Raw genomic sequence first — 18,328 nt, 5'->3', positions numbered from 1 at the left:
TAAATATCTTTAGATCTATATTTTTCATGTCTGTTTGAGATCCATTTCATACATGTAAGTCTAATTATTTCTATGGAATCATTGATTGGACCCATTATAAATACATTTTTTTTTCTTCAAAATGATGATTTTCCTAATTTTCATCTAAATTGGCATGGTTGGTCAACTGCTGAGTTGTATGGCTGATTACAGGTAAATCAGTAATTTATATTTAACAGTTGCGTGTATTCTGGGATGATGCATATGAATACGTAAATTTTATATAGAGGTTCTGCAAAAGGAAATCACGAATTCACCAACATTCCAACTGACTTCATTTTCAGAAAACGACATCTGTAACAAACATAAACTTTTAGCTACTTCTTTACAAGCAGAACCAAACACAATGAAAGTCCCAACTATGTACTGGCTTCCGAAGCTGCACAAAAAACCTTACAAATATAGATTTATTTCATCTTCCAGCCATTGTTCAACTACTAAATTGTCTGTTTTACTTACTAGTACACTTGGTACAATAAAAAACCTGATAATAAATTGTTCAAATAAGGCCTTTGAAAATAGTGGAATTAATTACTTTTGGAGTGTCAAAAACTCGTTGGAAGTACTTGATAAATTGCATGCATATATTGGTGATTTTGAATCTGTTCAAAGTTTTGATTTTTCTACCCTATATACCACTTTGCCTCATATTCTTATTAAGAAAAAATTCACATCCCTAATTAACTGGGCATTTAAAAAGTCGGATTGCGAGTACATATGTTCAAACTCTTTTAGATCATTTTTTAGTAGCAATAAACAAAAGAACTATGTCAATTGGACATGCTTTGATACTATTTATGCACTTGAATTTTTACTTGATAACATTTTTGTTCGCTTTGGAGATTCCGTATATCGTCAAGTTATTGGAATTCCAATGGGGACTAACTGTGCACCACTTATTGCGGACCTGTTTTTGTATTGTTATGAGTTACAATTTATGACTAAAATTAGCAAAGACCCATCAAAACAACATTTGATACAAAAATTTAACAATACTTTTAGATATTTGGATGATATATTGGCTCTAAATAATGACGACTTCAGTATGTATACTAAAGAAATTTATCCTGTAGAACTTACTTTAAATAAAGCTAATGATAACAATGACCACTGCCCTTTCCTCGATCTTGATATCTATATCATAAACGGGAAGCTTAATACAAAAATTTATGATAAAAGAGATGATTTTTCATTTCCTATTGTTAATTATCCATTTTTAGATGGTGACGTTCCCTTGTCACCATCTTATGGTGTTTATATATCTCAACTTGTACGATTCGCTCGTGTATGTAACAATGTATTAGATTTTAGCGAGAGAAATTTATGTATTACTGAAAAATTATTACACCAGGGTTTTCGATATCACAAACTGGTCAAAACATTTACTAAATTTTATCACCGGTATAAGGAAATAATTCGTAAATATAACTCAACATGCAGACATCTTATACGTTCAGGTATTTCACATCCAAAATTTTATGGAAATATTCTTTATAAAGCACAAAAATGTCAGTATTCTCCTCAGAAACTAACAAAACCTTTAAATAGACTTATTAAAAGGGGATATAGTTACGATACTGTTGTCAGGTCATTAAAGATTGCATATTTTGGCTTTAACATTGATTCACTGATAGGGTCTTTGCATCGGAACTAAACACATTTATTTCTAAAAAAAACAGTAGTTGGCATGACACGGGTTATGTTCTTCTCATATATTTTATGATAGTATGATACTAAACCCCTAACGGGAGGGATTGTACCTGATATTCATATGATGAAGACATAATCTTTCAATCAGTTTAATTGAGGTCTGGAGCTGGCTTGTCAGTTAACTGCTAGTAGTCTGTTGTTATTTATGTATTATTTTCATTTTATTTATTTTCTTTTGTTACATCTTTTAACATCAGACTCGGACTTCTCTTGAACTGAATTTTAATGTGCGTATTGTTATTCTTTTACTTTTCTACATTGGCTAGAGGTATAGGGGGAGGGTTGAGATCTCATAAACATGTTTAACCCCGCCGCAATTTTGCGCCTGTCCCAAGTCAGGAGCCTCTGGCCTTTGTTAGTCTTGTATGATTTTAAATTTTAGTTTCTTGTGTATAATTCGGAGTTTAGTATGACGTCCATTATCACTGTACTATTATGCATATTTTAGGGGCCAGCTGAAGGACACCTACGGGTGCGGGAATCCTCGCTACATTGAAGACCCATTGGTTGCCTTCGGCTGTTGTTTGCTCTATGGTCGGGTGGTTGTCGCTTTGACATATTCACCATTTCCTTTCTCAATTTTACTTAATTTTGTTCATGTGTAATACTTAATATACATGTATATATATTCAAACAGATGACATTACACAATTTTTTCTTCTGTTAATGAATTATTTCTATATCATCATAATTGGTTATTTGTATAAACCACATTTTTTGTACAATAATTATTTACCATATTAACATTGAAAATTATGAATGAAGAATGAAATATGGTTTTAATCATTTACTTATTTAGATTAAGGAATCACATTTTTTAAAATTGTTTTATATCAACACACCCAGATTTGGATTATTACATACATTAGATTTTATAGCCATATTTGCATGTGTAAAAATATTTAGATACCCAAATTTTTAATTATTTTACATGCCCAACTTTAATTTTTTTTGTAAACAGTGTACCTTGAAACAACAGTAAATTATCGAAATTGAAATACATTTTAAAGTTATATCATGAATATTGGTCATATTTTGTAAAACTCAAAACTTTCAAGTAAATTTAGGCCACAATTCAAAATGTTCAGAAGATGTCAACCCATACTGAGAAAAAACTTAGAATGTCGAGAATATGTCGAGAAATTTCAAGACAGTGTTCAAATTTCAAGAAAATTCAAAACCATATTCAGAATGTCAAGAATGTGTCGAGAAAATTTCATACAAATTTGATATTAATAAGAGTTTGTCAATAAAAATTATGACACAAGTCCTACTTTTGGACAATGACGAGTAAAAGTTGGTCTTTTCAGACTTTTACCCTTTTCAGTGAGTGTATTCCATGCTCCCAAAGTATACGTCTTACAATTTTGATATTGATGCGAAAAATCTGAATCAATACGTTGGTATATCAAGTGGTAACACATAGTAATAACTGACAAACATTAATTCAACAATAAAATGATTTGAATGAAAGTAGTTTATTTAGAATAGTTATAATATTGGACATTGATTTATGAAGGTCAAACTATTACCATGTAGAAATAAAATGTTTATAACGTTTTCCAATACTCTCAAAACAGTTAAAAGTACAATCACAAAAATACTGACCACAGAGTAAAATGTAATCGGAAAGTCACATGGCAAAATTAATTGACAAAACACATAAAAAACTAATGGACAAGAACTGTCATATTCCTGACTTGGTACAGGCATTTTCAAATGTAGAAAAAGGTGGAATAAACCAGTTTAAACATATTTGAGTTCACCCAGAGTTTCGATATAGGTTATGTACTATTCACTGAGCCATTCGTCTACTAACGTCATCAGCAACCACATGTGGATTAATTTGTTTAAGGTGGTACCTAACACTACAGGGAGATAACTCTGTAAAATCAGTTAAACGTTTTAATTACGTTGCGTTGTAAAGGGAAAATTAAGCTTCTCAATGATTAAAATTGGTGTTTGTCAAACTGCTATATAACCAGTGTAATTTTTCTGATAAAATGGTTGGTTCAAAACATTTGAAATTTTTATATTTTTATTAAAGGGTCAAAGTAAATACTTTGTCCAATTTTTATGAAAATTAAACGAGCCAAATTAATTTTAGTGAAAGTGTTGGGTACCACCTTAATAAATGATCCAGAAAGGGTAAGATTGGCAAGGATTGTGAAGGAATGAATATCTGGTTACATATGTACCCCTTTACTTTTGATCATCATATGCATTAACGATAATTTTGTTTGATATAAAAGGACACTGGTAAACCCTTAACCCTTAATTATTTATCATATATTTATTATCTTGTAGTACTGTCATATATGGCATCATCCTCTGCAATTTGTGGTGTATGTGTACGACGAACCATAGACAAACCATTGATAGTCTGGTGTACAGAATGTGACGAAGGACTCTGTGAAGAATGTCGCGAACACCACAGTTTATCCAAAGGAACCAGAAACCATAAAACAATATCAATTACTGAATACAATAAAATACCAATTGAAGTACTTAAATTCTCCCAATTCTGCAGCACACACAAAGACAAATTAATACTTTATTGTAGAAAGCATGAATGTCCCTGTTGCAGTAAATGTATAGTTGAAAACCATACAGAATGCCATAATTTTGATAATTTCGATGACGTTATTAAAAATGTTAAAACTTCTAAGGGCTACTACGAGATTGAGGAAATATTAGTTGAAGTTACAGAAAATTTACAGAAAATCCGTCAACAACAACAAACCAATCTGTTGATTTTGGACGAAAAAAGAAAAGAATTTAAAAAAGAAATGAAAGAGACAAGAACAATGATTATAAAACATCTGGATAAGCTACACGACGATCTTATAAAAAACTATGACGCTTTTGAAAAGAGTGAAAACATGAGAATTCGTCAGTGTATGTAATCTTTAGAGCTGCAAGAAAAAGAAAGAGTCAAATTCCAGAAAAGCATTGCAAACATCAAACGATATGCAACTGACTTACAGCTTTTTCTTTCAATTAAGCAAATAGAAAAAGACGGAATGAACAAAGACAATCTTCTACATTCATTAATTCAAGGCGAGACTTTAAATTATCGTGTTTTAAACTATAAAATCAACACTGCTATTCAGAATATCACTTTTGATATAAAATGCTTTGGGGAAATATATTTTGAAACTGAACCATGCGATATTGTGCTTAGTAGGAATAAGACAAAGCAAGCTCAGATACTGGTACCAGACGTAACAACAAGCTCCCTTGATAATATAAAGCTGCAGAAAAGCAGACAGATATATATGCAAGGAACAAATATCTGTGGGTGTTGCATACTGCCGAATGGTAAATTGGCGTTTACTTACTTTTGTGACATGATGGTTAAAGTGTTCAATATCGACGGATCAAAAGTCAATGAAATAAAAATGCCGTCTAACGTTTACGATATAGTCTATATAAGGGCAGATAACACATTAGCTGTTTCGTCTGGTACATCAAGAAAAAGGTGCGTTACTATTCTAGATTTTGAGAAGGAACAAATCAAGAAAACAGTTTTACTAGAATCGTCTAATTTTGGCATATCACTTAAAAAAAATAAATTAGTCTGTTCCAGTAAGAACAAAGGCATACTAATGATAGATCCAACAGATAGCACTACAACTACCATAGTCCGAGCTGAAATGCAGAACGACTGTTACACGGCAACATTTGATGACAAAATATATCACTCAAATCCGACAACAAATGCTGTTGAATGTTTTAGCCTCCGAGGAAAAATTAGATGGACATTCAAAAATAAAAGCGTTCTGAAAAATCCCCGTGGTATTGCTGTCGATAAAGATGGTAATGTGTACGTGGCCGGGATGAACTCTCAGAACGTTCTTAGTATCTCTCCTGACGGAAAACAACACAAGATAGTATTAGGTGCGAGCGATGGTCTTAACAATCCAACTTCATTGTGTTATAGTAAATCAAAGAAACAGCTGTTAGTTGCGAACTGTGATTACGATGCTCATTTGTTTGATTTTATTTGAAACATCAGCATCAAGATCAAAGTTTGTCTCCATAAAGTTAGTTTACCAACTTCAAATAACAATTCTTCTTATACCACTTTCAAAAAAATAAATTGGAAACAATTTTGTATTCGAAATTATAATATTTTTTTTTAATTGGCTAATAGATTACACCATGTTCACAGATTGTTTTGATAACTTTGGCCTACACTTTTGCAATTAATAGTTTACTTTATTTGATATTAAAAAAACGTTCATAAGGTCTAATTAAACTTATTGACCTGATTTCTGTGAAACATACTTTTGATTGAACAAATGCCACACAAATGCAATAGGTCATGCATGTTTAAGTAATACACGTGTTTCTGTTTCTCCTGAGTAGCAAATGACTTATATTTTAAAGGCATGTAAAGTGTAATGAAGTTTAGCAACTGAAGGTCATTATATCAACGTAGGAATTCGAAAATTCCATAATAGAAACGTTCTGCCAAATATGAACAACCGTACGAGATGCCCTAAGCTAGCCATACTTAAGGATTTAGCTGGCCATACAGTAATGGTTAATTCACCATCTTCTATACAAGAAAATGCCTTTATACTGCAATCAGATCTTTTACTATACAGATAAACCTATACGTATAAATGTTAGCTTTATACGTCAATATCCTCAACTAATCTATTTGCCTACTCACTAACCGGAACTACTGTATTTCAACAACAACGTTTCGTCACAACCATGATTAAGTTTAGAAACAATAGTCATTTTTTTATAAATTTAAACTAGTTATGTCTTCGAATTGGTAAGTAATATACCATGTTTACTAAATGTTATTTTTCACTTTCTAGTTCTTTAAAACGAGAATGTCTTATCGCCTGGACTACGCTTATATTGATATACCTTAAAATAGTACCCAAAGGGTGAAATTTAAAACGCATTATTTTTTTAACAATATTTGTTACATATTTTGTTATTTTTTTTTTTATCGATTTGAGTATGTTCAGTATAAAGATTATATACGTATAGTGTCTTGAAATATGAAATTTATTTGTATTTGGCACGAATCATGCGGAAATGCCCCATGCGCTCGGTAAAACCACGCGCTGGCGTACTAAATTATATTTCTGGTACCTTTAATAACTATATTCCCCCGTTTCTTTCTTAGGCTTATACAAATACATTTTATATTTCAAGACACTATATTGCTTAAGTACTGAAAAAAAATAATATGACAGTTAACCATTCGTTCCATGTGTTTGAGCTTTCGATTTTGCGATTTATTTATTTACTGCCCGATTTGAATATTTTGGGGGAGTTTTGTAGTTTTGTGATTTAACTTTTTGATAAAGGACACAATTTGTCAAAAACGAAACCATAAATATGGTTTTCTTTTGTCAAATTGTGACTTGAATGGAGAGTTGTCTCAATGACACCCATACCATCTCTTTTTATTTTTATGCACTATCAATTGTATGAATAGAACTTTTGAGAGGCAAATTAGAAATGTTGCGCAGTAACGTAATGTTGTTGAAACTCGACAAACATTGCATAAAAGAACGAAAACGCGCGTCTGGCGTATATACAATATTTAGTCCTGGTTTTAATGATGAGTTTATTTACATTGTTTTTTATTCACATATAAATGCGCCTTACATTGATTTCCAACAGTCATGCCTTTGATATTGGTCTAGCTTCCTTATGCACAAATATTTTATTATATCTGAGATAACGGAATCTGGTTGTAATGGATGCAAGTTGAAATATGAAATAACCGAACCATCATCATATCACCACGAGCGTATGTGTATTCGCTGAGAAATGTCAAACTGTTCTGGAAAAATAACACACATGTTATATTAAATGTAGCAGCACATTGATATATTTACAGATGAACATATCAATTATAACTTTCTCGAATTTCTTTTGTTGAAAGCTGTATACGGCTCTATTCAAGTCTTTGGGTCAACCAGTAGTTTGGTTGCATTTTATTCGAAGTGTACACCATATTGATTTATCAGTGAAGTAATGCCCGTTAAAACATGGCAGTTGTCTCTTTTTAGCTCACCTTTTCTTAAAGGAAACGTGAGCTTTTGCCATCACTTGGCGTCCGTCGTCGTCCGTCGTCGTCGTCCGTCCGTCGTCGTCGTCGTCGTCGTCGTCGTCGTCGTCGTAAACTATTTCAAAGATCTTCTCTGAAACTACTGAACCAATTACAACCAAACTTTAGCTGAATGATCCTTATGGTATCTAGAATAAAGATTGCGTTTTATTTTCCATTTTGTGAAAAAACATGGCCGCCATGGCTAAAAATAGAACATGGGGGTAAAATGCAGTTTTTGGCTTATATCTCAAAAACGAAAGCATTTAGAACAAATCTGATATGGGGTAAAAATGTTCATTAGATGAAGATCTATCAGCCCTGAAATTATCAGATGAATCAAACAACCCATTGTTGGGTTTCTGTCACTCAATTAGTAGTTTTAAGGAAATTTTGCAGTTTTTAGTCATTATCTTGAATATTATTATAGATAAAGATAAACTGTAAACAGCAAAAATGATCAGCAAAGTAAGATCTACAAATAAGTTAATACGACCAAAATTGTCAATTGACCCCTTAACTTTAAAAAATCTTCTCCTCTAAAACTACTCAACCAAATTCAACCAAACTTCAACTGAATGATCAGTAGGATGTATAAAATAACGTATTTTCTATTTCGTCAAAAAACATGGCCGTCATGGCTAAAAATAGAACACAGGGTAAAATGCAGTTTTTGGCTTATATCTCCAGCATTTAGAGCAAATAAGTTAAAGTATTTATTAGGTCAAGTTTCTACCTGTCCTGAAATTTTCAGCCGAATTAGGTAACAGTTTTTTCAGGTATAATGCCCCTGAATTGATGATTTTAAAGAAATTTTGCAGTTTTTGGTTATTATCTTGAATATTATTATAGATACAGATAATCTGTTAAAGCAAAAATGTTAAGCAAAGTAAGATCTCGAAATAAGTCAATTTGACCAAAATCGTCAATTGATCCCTTAAATAGTTATTGCCCTTTAAAGACTTTTTTCACAATTTGTTCATCATGTTGACTTACTTTAAAAAAAATCTTCTTCTTTGAAACTGCTGTATCCGTTTCAGCCAAACTTAGGCTAAACGAGTTTCAGAGTATCTAGTATACATTTTATATTTCATTTTCTTGTATGTCAAAAACATAGCTCCTATGGCTAAAATAGAACATAGGAGAAAATTATTTTTTTTTGCTTTTGAAGAAAATAGGACGATTCAAAGAACATTTAAATAAATTGAAAAGCCAAAATAATCATTGATGAGATATTTAACCAAAAAAAATAAGGTGAGCGATTCAGGCTCTTGAGAGCCTCTTGTTTAAGAAATGATTGGTCCTAAATGCTCTTTAACTTCTTACTTGATTTGACCTTTCTAACTTTATTTTATTTTTTAGCGTCCTCGTGAGTCTTTTCTATACGAAACGCGCGTCTGGCGCAATTACAAATTTCAATCCTAGTCTGTATGATGAGTTTAATCCCTTACTTTTTGTTGTTAATTGGATATCAATTTGAATTAACTAAAAAGGCTGCATTTTAAGTACTGTTCTGGAAAAAAAATACACCGATAGAACTTATTCAATTAAAACTCATCAGTTTAAAACGTCATATAAAAAAAAGCAGTCAAAAAATGGAAAAGCTAAAAAAAAAATTGCTAAAATAAGACTGTCACAATCGTTGACCAACTCGTTAGTTCATAAAGTATGAGCAGTTCCTGCTACACCTTTCGTTTACCTGAATCAATTAAGATCAGACAGCGCCTTATCGATGTTGTCAGCACCGTTGACATTTTTTGTTTTTTCTACATAGAGATAAAGATATCAAATCATTGTTGCCGGCTGTAAACCATATTTTGAAAGGGGTACTTTTTATGACTGTTTTTTCCCATAGATTGTTGTCCGTATCATTGAATGTGGTGCGACTGTCATACATAGGTTAAGCTAGCTATAAAATCAGCTTTACTACACCAATTTCATCAGAAGGAAATACCTGCACCAAGTTTGGAATATTACAGAAATACATCGGGTTGATGTCTTTGGGCTTTTGATTTTACCATTTGAAAGGAGACTTTACAATCGAATTAATTTATTTACTTGCTCAGACAAAGCAGGAATTGCGAGATCTCCTTATCTTTACGAAGTAGTATCAGACCGTTTTTTGTTTTAAATCAAGTTCCTGTTTTTTTATGTATAGTAGTCGAAATGTTTTTTCCAAGGCATATTCTCGGTCTTCTGATGAATATCTGTTTAAATTCTGAAATTCTGACATTTATTGCCTCTTTTCCTTACAACCCAACGTATTTGTTTTATGAAAAATGGTGTAGTTTTGTGTATGCACAATAGACATATACGTAATCAATGCATCACAAGTAAATTATTAAGTCAGGGATTTCATTACCATAAATAAATTACAACTATTAAGATACAAATATTTGACTAGTAAATTTGGCTGTTCATGTAGAAAACTTAAAAATTTAAAAAAACAGTATTTTACATCCTCCATTTTACGGTTATATTGTTCTTAAATCGCGTAAATCACTATGTGATCTGTATAAATTCATCAAACTTTTTACCAATATCATAACTAAAGGTTATATTGCCACAATTGTAATTATATCTTTGAATATAGTTACCTTAACATAACTCAATGTGTATACTTTCAAACGGGGTGTATAAAGACACACACACACACGTTCATTTGTATCAATAAAGTGATAAACTCCTACAGGTACTATCCTACAACCTCTCTCTATATATATTTTTTTCTAAATTGTACAAGTCATGCTTCTTAGACTGTTTATGACGTTAAAATACAAACAAAAAGTGGAGGGTAGCGTATCAGAACATCAGATTTTAGTGGAGGTTAGCGCATCGGAACATCGGGTTTTAATGAGATCTGTGATTATAAACTATTGTTTCAGACCAGGGAATAGGTTTGGTACCATCAAAAAACGTTTAATTCCGCTGAAATTGTTCGCACCTGTGTTAAGTCGGGAATCTGATGTTCAGTTATTGTTATTTGCTGGTGTGCGCAGTTCATAAGTGTTTTTCTATTTTAATATAGATAAGACCTTCAATGGTTTTAAACGTTTCCCTTATTATGCCCTTTATTGCTTAGTGTTCGGTGTGAGCCAATGCGCCGTGTTCAAGACCGTACTTTGACCTACTCGTAAATCGATGGACAAAAAACTAAATCGGGGTAACAAACTAAAACTGAGGGAAACGCATTACATATAGTAGAAAAACAACGACACAACATTAAAATGTAACACACAGAAACGGACTAATCATTAGACAAAAACCGATAAGAAAAACAACTATAACATCAAAACCAAGAAAGTGAATGTGGGATAGAAAAGTACCGTGACACGTCTTATAGTTATGTGAATTCAAACTCTAATATAAGAAAAAAACAAACGGCACAACAGAATCACAACGTAAAAATGTAATTAATTAATTACAACATAAAAAATAGTCGAAAGATACCAAAGGGACAGTCAAACTCATAAATCTAAAACAAACTGACAACGCCATGGCTAAAAATGAAAAAGACAAACAGAAAAACAATAGCACACATAACACAACATTGAAAACTAAAAAATAAACAACATTAATTCAAAACGTTATGACGTTCCATTTTTTTCAAAGAAGAACATATCTTACTTTGGTCAAATCGACACCGTTCGAAATATTTAAAAAAAATCTAAAATGTGCATTTTAAATGTTCATTTCTTGCCGTTTTTGGGGGTAACCATAACGTTTCTGGCTGTATTTGAGTAAGAATTAATTGAGCCCAATTATATAAGTATATGTTGATTAAAAACATCATATTTTTTTTTTTTTTAATAAATTTTTTTTCTTCAAAATTACAAAAATGTTCAATTTTCAGCAGTATTTTTTGCAAAAACGAAATCGACGACATAGATTTTTTTTGGCAAAATATGATTCTCTGTCAATTGAAGAATGAAATATCTGTAGGGAAAAAATTCTCACTGTCAAAAATAAACTGTTGGATATGCCCTTAATTGCTGCTTGTTTTAACAACTATTTTATAATGTTGAGAGTTTTTAAATTCTAAATGAACTGTCTAAGAAGGATGTTTTCACACACAATGCTTTTGTTTAATAAGGTGATTAATTAATTGATTATCAACCTATTTAGTTCAAGATTTTTCTGTAACTGAACAACACTTTTAAATGGTTTCATAACTTTTTTTTAAATTATAAGACTATTAAGAAACAAAATATGTAAATCAAATTAATAACATAAAAACTTCAGAATAAATTACAGACTTTATACATTAAAAAAGTATGTAGTATCAAAATTTGAAAAAAAATTAATATAATTTTACAATTTATATCATTAAACATAAATCCTTAACAATAACTCCATTAAAGTACATTGAAATGTAATTTAACAGTATTTGGGCATTATATGCTTTGTTCATTGTAATTAATTAAATTACCATTACATGTGATTAAAATAATGCTCAATTTCGCATTACATTTAATTCCATGGAAAATTGTTATGCATTACACTTAAGTAGAAGTCTGGATACGAATCATGCAAGAGGTAATGTATCCATAGTTAAAGATATTTATTTGGTATAGTTAAATTGATTTAGCCTAAGTCAAAATTATGAAAAACGATATTTTGGACTCTAAAATTCATGATGTTGCTATGGTTACAACTCTACCTTATCAACAAGGTGTTTAATGGCCTTTAAGACCCTAAATGTGTATTGTTTTTGAATTAAAAATAATGGAATACAGATCAACTCTTTTACAAGTAAATATTTAATGTTATAATATTTAATATCCACCTTAAACAGACAATATTTTAAAAGTTGAATGATAGCCAAGAAACTTGGTTACCATGGCAACGAATTTGTCAAATATTTCACTTGGTAAAAAATCACAAAAAATGGTAGTTTTCAAACTGCAATCCTCACCTAGACCAGATGAGAAGAATTAATGTGATCAAAGACATTATTGCAGTTGACTCTTATCTACAACACATCAACACAAAAAATATGTAGTCTAGCCCAGAATTTTCAAAAAAAAAATGACAATAACTATAAAGAAGAAGATGTGGTATGATTGCCAATGAGACAACTATTAATAAAAGACCAAAATGACACAAACATTAACAATTATAGGTCGTAAACCGTAAGGTCTTCAACAATGAGCAAAGCCCATACAGCATAGTCAGCTATAAAAGGCCCCGATAAGACAATGTAAAACAATTCAAACGAGAAAACTAACGGCCGTATTTACGTACAAAAATGAACGAAAAACAAATATGTAACACATTAACAAACGACAACCACTGAATTACAGGCTCCTGACTTGGGACAGGCACATACATAAATAATGTGGCGGGGTTAAACATGTTAGCGGGATCCTAACCCTCTCCCTAACCTGGGACAGTGGTATAACATTATAACATAAGACCAAACTATACAAATCAGTTGAAAAGGCTTAACTCATCAGATAGACAAAAATACGAGTGGACGTGGCCGGGTACCTATACATCCCGACACAAAGAAACACAATTAACAGATCTGAGAGTACTCGCAGTTATCTGACAGCTAGTTCATAGCCACTAACAACTAATAAAAAAATCATGCCTCTAAGACTAAACATTGTTATTACCATATTTCGTTACTTTTTTCTTGTTATTTTAGAATAATGCTTTCTGTACTACCGTAGCCACTTTTTTTTATTCCAATACTATTCATCTTGTACATGTTTGTATATCATTTGTTAAGCTATATAAAAGGCACAGGCTTATTAAATTTCAAAACTGGTCAGGTTGGGTTAGGGTTAGGGGAATTAAATAGATAATTATCTTCCTAAAAAATTAAGAAAAAAACACATTCAACATTGAGCGGAAAATATAGTGCACTCACAAACCCCAAAACACACAACACATGACTAGAAGGGGCCATTGTTTAAGGGACAAATAAAAGATAATTTTCCAAGTTTAATTAAACCCATCCTTAGAAAATTGTCTAATAACATCAGTAATAAGAAATAAAATACATTATTGTTTCTTTGAGATCTTCAACAATAATGTACAGTGAGCAATCTCAAGACGACTGACCCTTTTGGTGTTACTAATATCATTGATGTCAATTAAAATTTTATTATCATTCATCATCCATGATTTGATCCGAATCCGATTGTCTGACATTGTATTACAGCACAGGAAACCAATGCAATTTTAAAACAAATATCGAAAATTTATGTACACGAAGAAGTCAATTTCCTTTCTAAATTATTTATTCAATTTATTTATGTAAAAATATAATGGTATGCCGCTAATAAAAACAATGATACAACTTTTATAAAAGAACAGATTTCCTTTTTCCTCCACGTTCCACGTATTTTATTTAACAAAAGACAATAGCAAACAATATGTTTATACACCCGTAAACATTTTGACAGGACGTTAAATGTTATAAAAATGCAAAAGTCGTCTGTTCGTTGTAAATATGGTACATCATATTATCATTAAACTGAACATGTTTTTTTTTATCAGTCATGACGGTCAAAAGATCTGTATCATTTTTGGTGCACTTTTTGGGTTACAGGACTTTTTAACTAAAACGTTTTTTTTCACAGTTCGCGCTGTATCTAGAAAACGATTGATGAATATTTCTCAAAACTTTACACACTTCTTAGTTATACTAATCTGAAGATTTGTATATTATACTTTTGAGAATGATTCAAAATTTGATTTAAGGGTTACTGAGTTACTTTTTGAAATTTTGGATCCTCAATGCTCTTCAACTTTGTACTTGTTTGGCTTTATAAATATTATGATATGAACGTCACTGAGAACTCTTATGTAGACGAAACGCACGTATGGCATACTGAAGTATAATCCTGGTACCTTTGATAACAATTGACATCACTGGGTCGATGCTACTGCTGGTGGACGTTTCGTCCCCGAGGTTATCACCAGCCGTGTAGTCAACACTTCACTGTTGACATGAATATCAATAATGTAGTCATTTTTATAAATTACCTGTTTACCAAACTTTGAAATTTTTGAAAAGCTAAGAATTTTCTTATTCCAGGCATAGATTACCTAAGCCGTATTTGACACAACGTTTTGGAATTTCGGATCCTCAATGCTCTTCAACTTTGTACTTGTTTGGCTTTATTCATATTTTGATATGAGCGTTACTGATGAGTCTTATGTAGACGAAATGCGCGTCTGGCGTACAAAATTATAATCCTGGTACCTTTGATAACTATTTACACCACTGGGTCGATGCCACTGCTGGTGGACGTTTCGTCCCCGAGGGTATCACTAGCCCAGTAGTCAACACTTCGGTGTTGACATGAATATCAATAATGTAGTCATTTTTATAAATTTCCTGTTTACCAAACTTTGAATTTTTTGAAAAATTAAGTATTTTCTTATTCAAGGCAAAGATTACCTTAGCCGTATTTGGCACCACTTTTTGGAATTTTGGATGCTCTAATATGCCTTTCATATTTGTACTTTTTTGGTTTTATAAATATTTTGATATGGAGGTCATTGATGAGTCTTATTCAGACAAAATGCGCGTCTGGCGTACTAAATTCTAATCCTGGTACTTTTGATAACCATTAACATCACTGGGTCGATGCCACTGCTGGTGGACGTTTCGTCCCCGAGGGTATCACCAGCACAGTAGTCAATACTTCGGTGTTGACATGAATATCAATAGTGTAGTCATTTTTATAAATTTCCTGTGTACCAAACTTTGAAATTTTTGAAAAGCTAAGTATTTTTTTAATCCAGGCTTATATTACCTTAGCCGTATTTGGCACAACTTTTTGGAATTTTTGATCCTCAATGCTCGTCATCTTTGTACTTGTTTGGCTTCATATATTTTTTTATATGAGCGTCACTGATGAGTTTTTTGTAGACGAAACGTGCGTCTGGCGTACTAAATTAGAATCCTGGTACCTTTAATAACTATTATAATAAAAAAAGGGGGGGGGGGGGTTCAAATGTCGCCCCGTATCTCAGAAACTATTTATAATTATTGCATAAAACTTCACATACTTTTTAGTTAAATTATTTTTAAGATCTGTATACTTTGCGTGATGATTCTTAATTTTTTTTTTGAGTTTTTGAATTTTCATTGAGCTTCAATTTGGGGATCATATACAACATGTTGTGATATATAAACGTCATATTGACAAGAGTAATGAATGAGGTAGGATATGATTTCCCGTACAAACTTCGTGTTATGTTAAAAACATGTATAATGGTGTTTTTTTTATAAGACGAAGGGTGTATCATGCGCTCGTTGCGCAGCTGTTTATTTTATTCTTTATTCTTTGTATAAATATATTAAAGAAATGACGGAATGACAGAAATATTTCCAATATAATCAATATTCCCACAAGTCATAACTCTTTAAAAGAATAGTTGATATGCACTGATTTTCGAATTGTCCATACCATTTCAGTTTTATAGAAAGTTGACAAGAATTGTCCACTGGAAAAATCAAATTAACCAGAAGTCCGGAAGGACAGCCAGGAGAATGGACGTGCGCTATTTTATGTACGCGCTATGGTGAAAAAAATATACAGGTATTTTACAAAAAAAATTACGCTACATGTATGAGAGAATGATTTTAATCGCAACTAATCGTAATATATCCAGTCCTCTCGCTATTAATTCAGTTTTTTTTTGCCAAATCAAAAATTTCAAAATTATAGTTTCTCTGTCTGAACAAAAGCATTCAGTAGCATATTGATGATTCTCTTTTGTAATATTTTGCTTCTGTTTTCTGACCACACAAAACAGAAGATGTGGTATAATTCCCATTTAGACAACTCTCAACAAGAGACAAACATGACACAGAAATTAACAACTATAGGTCACCTTACAGTCTTCAACAACAAGCATCAATGAAAACAAATACTCATCATTCAATATTCCTAAAGACATTGGTCGTACACTCAAGTAACATATGGATTTTACTGGAAAAAAAACAACCTTCTTACATGTGTCATATACAGAATCTTATGTTGAAAACCCTAAAAAACAGATTTGACGAAAAAACCTGGGGGTATATTTATCAATTACGACCAAGGTTTCCTGTCTTGATATTACACAACATCGAATAGATTCAAAATGATAAAAGCTTGATCATTCATAATCAATCTTCTAAATATATCGTTATCAATTAAACATATATCAGTGGGATTTTCAGTGACACTAGAAGTACAGAAAAGGGACTCTTCTTATGAAAGAGATAGAAAGGTAAAAAAAACAAAGACAATTAACACATCAAGCTAAATATGCATTTAGTGATGAATATCTCCTCAAACATTGAACCATAATATAACTTTTCTACAACCATTATATAAAGTATTTCTTAAAGCTGAATGTGTTGATAAATGATAAATAAAAAACTTCCAATCTGCATAATTTTCTTTTTTTTTCTTCAAATATTTGTTAAATTTTCATAATGCAGATTAATTCGGATCTAATTTTTAACGTGTTCCAAAATGTAGTTTTGCAACAAGGAAAATGAAAATGCCTCTAGTTTAGAACATCGCTAATAAAAATCATGATATTATCTTATTATATTTTAAATTTACATGCGCTAAATAAACAGAAGATTAAAAGAAATACATCGGACGAAAGCTACGATTCCGGATGAAGACACATAAGATGTTTTATGATCATTGGTTGGGTTGTCTCTTTAACGCATTCCCCATTACCATTCTGAATTATGTTATAATTAAAATAGATATGAATATATTCAAACATACACATATTTTTGAAAAGAATTACATAAGCGTGTAGAATAAAGACTCGGATAGGTCTTCAAATGTAAATGTTTCGCTGATGTTTTGTATATCATCTCCTTAATTTTAATTGTTAACAAAAAGTATTTCATTTATTTCATGCATCTTCATGTCAGTGATTAGATCAACTAAAATTATTCAAATTGATATGTTCTATCAATTTCATATTGAGATAAACCATCTTAGCAATTGGAAATATTGCAATTTCTCGTCTCATTTGTGGTATATTCCATACGTTTTACGTTCATGGATTTAATTGTATATCCATTACAACAGAGCATAGCATGTAACGCAACACGCTTACAGGAAGTGTGAAAAGTCTTTACATATTATGTATTACTCATTTAAAATGTTTATCAAAAGTATTTGTACACAACAATAAATCCAAAAAACTTTGTAAATTAAATTAAAATTCATAACTTGTTTTCGAATTGAAAACCAAACATTAATTGCATCCATTAATTTTTTTTTTCACAATGGACTTCTTTTTGAAAAGAACAGCTCCTAATATTTTCTGTTAATCAGATACCAAATTCTTTTTAGTGATATAATAAAATTTCTGTTTTTTACTAATAAAATATTAGAAATATATTAATCAAGGTCTACTTGTCATATTGTTCACAATTTTTTCTAACAAAAGTCATTTTTATTCTACGCTATTTTATCAAATATAAGTGTCATTTTACAACCCTGTTGATCTCTTACA

The 18,328-nt window shown here is 31.2% G+C and overlaps 1 protein-coding gene across 1 annotated transcript in view; it reads left to right on the top strand.

The window, feature by feature from the left end:
- The window catches only part of LOC139486094 (uncharacterized), a 32,886-nt gene extending 27,024 nt beyond the window's left edge, over positions 1-5,862 (top strand). Inside the window, exon 4 of the mRNA XM_071270798.1 lies at positions 4,057-5,862. Within this exon, the coding sequence (XP_071126899.1) occupies positions 4,057-4,116 (60 nt within the window). The 3' untranslated portion in view covers positions 4,117-5,862. The remainder of the gene's footprint in view (positions 1-4,056) is intronic.
- The last annotated feature ends 12,466 nt before the right edge of the window (positions 5,863-18,328 follow it).

The sequence above is a fragment of the Mytilus edulis genome, chromosome 8 (assembly GCF_963676685.1).
Source record: "Mytilus edulis chromosome 8, xbMytEdul2.2, whole genome shotgun sequence".
Classification (NCBI taxonomy): domain Eukaryota; kingdom Metazoa; phylum Mollusca; class Bivalvia; order Mytilida; family Mytilidae; genus Mytilus; species Mytilus edulis.
Note: the sequence above shows the minus strand (reverse complement) of the source record. Positions and strands in the feature narration are given on the sequence as shown.